This window comes from Corvus brachyrhynchos, unplaced genomic scaffold (assembly GCF_000691975.1).
Source record: "Corvus brachyrhynchos isolate BGI_N302 unplaced genomic scaffold, ASM69197v1 scaffold191, whole genome shotgun sequence".
Lineage (NCBI taxonomy): Eukaryota > Metazoa > Chordata > Aves > Passeriformes > Corvidae > Corvus > Corvus brachyrhynchos.
In genome coordinates, this window is record NW_008236487.1 from 993588 (window position 1) to 1001473 (window position 7886).

General features: G+C 51.6%; 1 protein-coding gene across 1 annotated transcript in view; it reads right to left on the reverse strand.

Moving 5' to 3' along the window:
• Positions 1-5062: 5062 nt before the first annotated feature.
• FBXL14 (F-box and leucine rich repeat protein 14) overlaps positions 5063-7886 on the reverse strand; it is a 22983-nt gene continuing 20159 nt past the window's right edge. The window contains exon 4 of the mRNA XM_017726194.1: positions 5063-7886. Within this exon, the coding sequence (XP_017581683.1) occupies positions 7429-7886 (458 nt within the window). The 3' untranslated portion in view covers positions 5063-7428.

Here is a 7886-nt window from a genome sequence, read left to right on the forward strand (position 1 = left end):
CGGGCACGCGCACGGTAACGGGCACGGGGATGGGAACGGGAACGGGGATGGGCACGGGAACGGGCACGGGCACGGGGATGGGCACGGGAACGGGAACGGGCACGGGCATGGGCACGGGGATGGGCACGGGAACGGGAACGGGGATGGGCACGGGAACGGGAACGGGGAAAGGCATGGACACAGGGATGGGCACGGGAACGGGGATGGGCATGGGGATGGGCACGGGGATGGGCATGGACACAGGGATGGGCATGGGCACGGGCGTGGGGATGGGCACGGGGATGGGCACGGGAACGGGGATGGGCACGGGCACGGGGATGGGCACGGGCATGGGCGTGGGCATGGGCACGGGGATGGGCATGGACACGGGGATGGCAATGGGCACAGGAACGGGCACGGGCATGGACAGGGGCATGGGCACGGGGATGGGGACACGGGGATGGGGATGGACACAGGGATGGGCACGGGGATGGGGATGGGCACGGGCATGGGCATGGGGACACAGGGATGGGCACGGGCATGGGGATGGGCATGGGCACGGGCATGGGCACAGGCATGGGGATGGGCAAAGAGATGGGCATGGGCACGGGGATGGGCACGGGGATGCGCCACCCAGCCCGTGCCACTGCAGAGACCGTGCCACTGTCCCAGGCAGCAGTGCAGTCACCATCTGCTTGTCTGGTTTTCCTGGGTGTTGTTGGGTAGACAGCAACCCGAGGGATCTCGTTATCCCGGTCACCTCTGGTCAATTTGCATTGGGTGCCTTGGCCAAGTGGGTGGAGATTGGCCAGAGCCAAGCCAGGCACTGCATCCCTGGCAGCGCCAGGAGCCCGCGGGAGCAGAGGGAGCCAGCTCACCTGTGGTATGACTGCCCTACAAGGCTTCTAGCCAGTGTGTGGCAGGAGGAGTTTATGACACTGAAGGATGCACCTGGTTCACGCTGAAGCTGGGGATCCAGGAGTGCCACTGCAGCTGTCACAAAGGGAGATAATGGCAGGGATTTATTGGCATTTCAGCTCACTGAACAAGGAGAGAGGCTGCTGGCTGTAGGGCTGTGATCTGTGTGCCCCTGCGATGCTGTCTGTGTGTGCCAACTGCCAAACCCCTAAAGATATCCAAGGGTTGTAAAGCTGGGACGTTGGGGGGAGAAAGAAGTGAAGGAGAGAGAGGAACAGGACCATGCTCAGATAAAATTTGTTTGGGATTTTTTTTTTTCCCAAAGCTGGGAGAGGAAATTGCTTCATCATGAAATCACTAGACTGTGCCCAGAGAAACAAGACTCAGAGGAAGGAAAATAACTAGGAGGAGGTTCCCATTTCTAGATCTGAGTTAGTTTCTGTAGCAGAATATGAGTTTGGTTTATGCCTTGGTAACCCTCTCATGTGGAAACACTTTCTCAGGGCATGTGTTCAGGCCCTGGTATTAAACTTTTGACACCTTTTCTAAGACACACCACAGATTTTAGGAAATTTTTGAGGAAAATCCCCTTTCCATTCATCTTGCAGGGACAGATCAGTTCCAGATCATTCAAAACCTCCATCATACTATTTCAGTTTGGGCTGTCATTGAGCTAGTGCATATGGTAAATTTAATTAAAGAAGGGGGAGAAGCACTAGCATCCCTGCCAAATGTGGCTGGAGGCTGAAGTTCTGGCACAGGAGCCTGATGAACCCTCTCCAGCTCTTTCTTTCGTGCAGCTTGGGGCTGGGAATTGAGCAGGACCAGGACGGCCTCTCTGGCTGGCCACGGTGGGGAGTGTCAGTGCAGCCCAGCCAGCAGCTCTGGCGCGGGGCCTCGCTGATGTCCTGAGGGATCCAGCCCGCACCACCCAGTCGAGTTTATCCATTTATCTTTTTCCTCCACAGAAGACACTGTTACAGAGCTGCTGGCTGAAGGAGTGGCATTTAAGGTAGAGGAGGGAGAGAGAGAAAACAAAAAAAAGGGTTTGCTTTGCTGGGAGCATCCCACATGTGTACATAGCGAGGCTGCCAGATCCAGGCGCATCTACCCTTGAGCTGCTAATGGCAGCCTGTGCTAACTTCTAGCTTTGGTTCCAAAATCTCTGAGTGTCCTGGCCACCCAGGTCTCATTTTAACCCTTCCCTGACCCCCAAAGGGCAGGTTCAGTGGTAAGCTCTGTACTGTCTAGCATGGAGATCACCCCTGGCCGTAGCACAGGCCCCAGGTGGTTTGCCTGACAGCTGCCCCGTGACCCCGTTATTTATTACCGCGAAACAAAGGACCCCAGAGCCACCATGACAAACTGATTCAGCCGAACCCGCAGTGTGCAGCGGGAAGGTATAAAATGTATAAATCTGTCATGCATGGACCTCCCATGTGCTAGTCCAAGGGCAGTAGGACCCAGGTGGAGCCTGCTTTTCCTCCCATCTCCCAGGGAGAAGAGCCAGCCGTGGATCTGGCCAGGGGAGCAGCTGCTGCAGCCAACCAGGAACCCCACGCACACGCAGGACTTCGCTGCAGCTTGCGAGCTGGCGTCCCCAGCTGCTGCCCCTCGGTCCCTGGGCACCTCCTCTCCTGCTCAGTCGCTTCATCCCTCTTCCACATCGCTCCTGCTCTGCTCTGCTTTCTGCCACCACCTCTTGAGAGTGGCCCCTCCGCTCCTCAGAGCTGCCAGTCCATAAAGTGGGTCCCTGCGTCACCCGCCGTGCCCTGGCTTGCGCCGCTGTAGGCAAGGGCCCTGCTGCCCCACCACTTCTGCTGGGCACAGCCGTGAAGGCTGGCACCAAAGCCACCGCTGGGGCACTGTGGGCTCACAGACAGGCGACTTCCAGCTCATTTCCAAGTAGTGGAGTGTTTTTTATGGTTTTCTACCCCAGTTGCCAACTGAGTCATGTTCAAAAATTCAAGAGTGGTCGGTTATGCTGAGAAGTTATGTGGTAATTGGTCTATGGTTGTTGGCCTGCATCTGTGTCCGAGGAGGTGCTGTCACAATGGAGCATGAGAGGAAGGTATGAGGAGCACTTGCTCCATCTACGGGAACAGTCCAGGGTGTCTAAGAACTGGGCTTCAGGGAGGCTTTGGTTTTGGCAACTTCCTTTGGCTTGGGTTCCCCTTAAAACAGGATGTTGGGCCATGTGGGCAATGCTTTTGGTTTGGTTTTTTTTCGTAAGTTGGGAGAAGAAGTTCAGGGGATTTTTTAGGAGAAGAAAAAATTCTATCGTAGTTCTGATTAGGGAGCTTATGAGCACACACATTATATTGAAACACAGATGTCCCACCGTGATCCACATGAACATGGGACTTAATAAGGGGATGCCATTTTCACTCAAACCCAGCATAAAAAAACCTACTTCATGAGAGGTTTATCTTTCCCCATCCTTGGCTGGGTCCGCTGCTGACCCCAGGAGCAATTACGTTTTCAGCTGTTAGGGGAACCTGATCTGGAATTCCTGTTGTTTATAACATTCATGCATACATGCTCTTTTTCCATCAAGAAGTTACTGTAAACTCTTTTCTTAATGCAGGAAAGACAGACCCCAACACCTCCCTCCAAGTAGAGGAAGATGGATATAGTGTCAGGCTCAATTAGATCCAATTGTGGTGGCTTTCCCTAAAGCGAACAATGCAGCTTTTGTGAATGGACTCCCAGCAGAAAGCTTGGAAGTCTTGGAAAGGAGGGAATAGAACAACACACGCCCCAAAGTCCAGACCCTGAGATAGTCCAGGTCCTTGGGATGCAGAGGAGATGGTGTTTTTTTTTAAGAGGCCCAGAGTCAGGCACTACTTTCCCCTTTGAAATGCAGCACTGACATCAAAGAGGTGAGGTGGGTAGAGCTGGCAACAAGAGTATGCCCAGGCCAGCCTCAGCCAAAATACCTGTGGAGGCAGAGGCTGAGCATCCAGGGCAGGCAGGCGCCCAGGGGACCTCCTCTGGGACGGCATCCCACCTGGAGCAGCACCCAGCCAGGGCTGCTGGAGCCGGGAACAAAGTGGCCTGCTCAGCGCTGGAAGTGCTTAAAATGCAAATGTACAGGAACTTCAGACCATCCCCCTCCCTCCTCCTCGGCGCGGAGGAAAGCAGCTTAAATACAGCCAGGCCTGGAGAGGAATGTTAAAAAGAGGGGAAGAATCGCCCTCCTCCTTTCCATAGGGACCCGGGCCCGGCCAGATTGAGTATGCATGACTGAGCAAGCAAGCAAGGACAGCTCCTCTTTTAACTTTCCTGAACAATGGCTCTGGCTTCTTCCACCATTTCACATTCCCCCTCCTTCAGGCAGGAAGGGGGCAGCGGGGGGGAGCCCCGCCGCCGGGCTGGGGGAGACGGGCTTTGTGCCTGCCCTATAAACACCGCTTAAGCTCCATCTCCAACAACAATAAAACACCCCACGCCGGGGAGGCTAAAAAGGGACCGCATCGGGTTAAAAGTCATAACGTTGAGGAGAAAGATTATGGTGGAGGACAAAGGACACCTTAGATTATTCAAACTTTTTTTTTTTTTAACACGGTCCCACTTTACTTTCTCTTTAATCTTCGGCTGGGCAGTGGAAATAACCAAGACGTTTCAGATTTCCCAGGTCTGCAAGGGCGCAGGTTTTTGGTGGTTGTCACTGCTGGGAAATGTTTTTATTTGACGGGTCTTCCATTCAGGGAGGGCCACAATTTAAAGCACTAAAAAATCCTCCACCATGCAATTTATCTGGAGCTTAATAAAAATAAAGGAACACAGGCCTTTTTCCCCCCCCACCCCCCTAAATGTCTTCCTCTATCACTAAGTACTCGATTCAGCTGCTAGCAAGTTTCAGCACTTCTGGTTTGTCCGACCTCAGACTCAGCTGCTGCTTCCCAGCAATGGGCTGCTGAACTGGGTCTGTCGCCAGGGATGCTACCAGCACCCTCATGGTCACGAAGTCCTGCCAAACCCCTTCCTTACAAACTCCTCGTGGTGATGTTCCTCAACATCCTGCACCAGGAGGCACTTCTCTCCCTCTTCTCCTCCATGGCTCGGCAGAGCCAGCCCGAATCCCACCACAAGGCTGTTCTTACCAAAGCCCACAGATACAGACACACGTCTTCAATAAGCACAGACAACACAGATACGGCTTTTTTTTTTTTTTTCAAAAACATACTTCATATTTCCTCTTTTATTATATAAATATGTTTAACCTTTTACTGTAAGAATATAAAATGTTTTAAGAGGATCTTTGTTATTTTTTTATACAAATTCACAAACAGTACAATTAATCCATAGGGGTCTCTGGGTTTGCGTTAACTCCGTGGTCTGGCCTGTTACTGTGGAGGATTTGAGATTTTGAACAGATAAGCAAAAAAAAAGCCAAGATATTTAAACACAAAAAAATCAAAACAAAAACAAAACCCAAACTTACTCTTCCTCTTTAAAATAATAATTAAAAAATAATCTAAAGACCCAGCTCCATTTTATTGACAGAACAGAGATAAGACAGATGAACTTCAGTCTCCTCCCCTGCACACTGCAGCCCTGGGGCCTGCAGGCCAGCTCTGCTCCTCTCCACCTACCAACAGGAAGCCTGGCATAGTGACCTTGTGTAGGTGGCTTACAAGGGGAGGGGAAAGCATTTGCATATATCCATATATATATAATATTTTTTTAAAACAAACTTGCATTTTACACATTTGTGTTAACAGTAGCCCAATCCTCAGCGTGGATTCTCACGTTACATATTTGTGCTAGAAGAGTAAAAATGCAGAAGCACAGTTTGGGTCCCCAGTCCCCAGTGAAGAGGGAGGAAGAGGCACAACCAGAATGTGAAGGTGGGACACAGTAGGGTAAGCCTAAAAAACAAAAATTCAAAATTAAAAAAAAGAAAAAAAAAAAAAGGGGGTGGGGGCAGAGGAGGGGCAAAAAGAAGAACAAACCCAAGGGGCATTATTCCAGTCTAGGCACAAAAATGTTTCAGTCTCAAAATCTCTTTCCTGTAAGAATTCCAGGGCTTTTGAGGAGGGAAAAAAAAAAAGTAACAAATTAAAACGAGGTAGCCAGACATCATATATATATTTATATATCTAGAATATATTCAGCAGAAAAAAAATGTACTTAAAAATCCACAAGAACAGCAACTTCATATGTCTTTAAAAATAAAACCATGTAAGAAAATGAATACTGTAAAGGGGAGAATGAGTGAGGAAAATTGGGATCAGTTACAGGATGTAAGCAAGGGATGGATGGGGAGAGTAAGAGGCTGTTTTTGTAGCAGTAATTTTTTTTATGCATTTCAAAATAAAAACAGGTCACAGTATCTCAAATGAAGCAGAAATGAAGCTGGAGATTCTTCCTCATGTCCCCCAGGTAGAGAGGAGTTAGAACTCCCTTCTACCTGCTCACCCCCGACCCAAAGAGGAATGGATATGTGGCTGGATATGCCTATCCCTGTTGCCAAGGAGGAGGAGGGGAGAAAAAGAGAGAATGATGAAAGGGAAGACAAGTCTCAGTAACTCTCAGTGTCCCCCGGTGCACGGGAAGGCTTAAGAGGCTGGGGTCTGTGTCCAGTCCCCACAGAGACAGGAGAAGGAGGAACTGGTATATTCATCTCCAGTGGAGAGATGGGGAGAGAGAATGGAGTGCCTGGACTTTTCCATTACCCATAGTGCAGGATGACATGGAAACATACTGACAAAAGGAGAGGCTGTAGCTATCGCTAGTCTCAGTGCAGTGGAGAACTGGAATAGTGGGAGGTTGTATCCACCCACAGCAGAGAATAACATGAAACTGGAGACTGAAGAGAGATTTAAAAGGGGGGGAAAAAAAATCATTGTACCTAGGGAGCAGTATTTCTGTCACAAATGTGTTGACAGGGGAGGGGCAAGCACAGAGGTGGAATGGTCGTTTTATCAAAAGCTGTGTCTGTGCCCAGCGCAGGGTGACTGGTGGCTGGGTACACAAGTGTAGCTAGGAAGCCTTTTCTGCTGTTATTATTTTTTGTTCCCATCTCCATTCCCACTCTCCTTTATATAAACCAAAAATAATCAATTCTGAATACATGGCAGAACAAGGGCCTTTCTTCATCCATCCTTAGTGCTTGAGGGGATGGAATCTGGGAGTGGGGATAAAGAGGGGTGTCTCTAGCCCCAGTGCATAAGAGTGTGGGCTTCTACCTCTTCTGCAGGGAAGGATGCTGTGGGAAGGGAGAGCTTTGTGGCCCCAGCACGGAGCTTGAGGCGTGACCTGGAAAATGGATAGGTGCTTTCTCTCTGTCCTCCTGCTCCCCCTTCCTCCCTCTCCTCCTCCACAGCAAGGATAGGTAGGCAGCAGAGAAGGGTCGAGGATATACCCTCTTTCTCTGTGTTCCTCCCTGCGGTGCCAGAGTGCGTGGGTAGCATGTCTCTGTGCATGCCCCTCTCTCTTTCTCTCCTCCTCTGCAGCAGTCAGTCAGTCAGTCAGTCAGTGAGTCCCTCCAGAGGAGATGGGAGGTCTCAGGGCACCCTCCTCCTCTCACCTGACCTTCTCACTCTCAGTCATTTCCCAAAGTCCCAGGTTGAGCACCTTGAGGCAGGGCAGCTGGGTGATGCGCTCCAGGCCCCGCTTGGTGATGCGGGTGCAGCCGTAGAGGTCGATGCCCGTGAGCTGGCTGAGGTGCTCGGCGATGAGCTCCAGGCCCTTGTCGGTGATGCGGACGCACTGGCCGATGTTGAGGGTGCGTAGCCCGTGCATCTGCCGCACCATGCGGTTGATGCCCTCGTCACTGATGTGGCAGGAGCAGAGGGACAGGGAGCGCAGCCCGTCGAGGCCCTGTGCGATGTAGGCTAGGCTCTGGTCCCCCACCTTGTCGCAGAAGGAGACGTCGAGGCCGGACAGCCGCAGGCTGCCCATGGCCAGGTGCATGATGCCCGTGTCGCTGATGTTGTCGCAGGAGCGCAGGTTGAGGCTCCGCAGGCTGCTCATGTGCGACA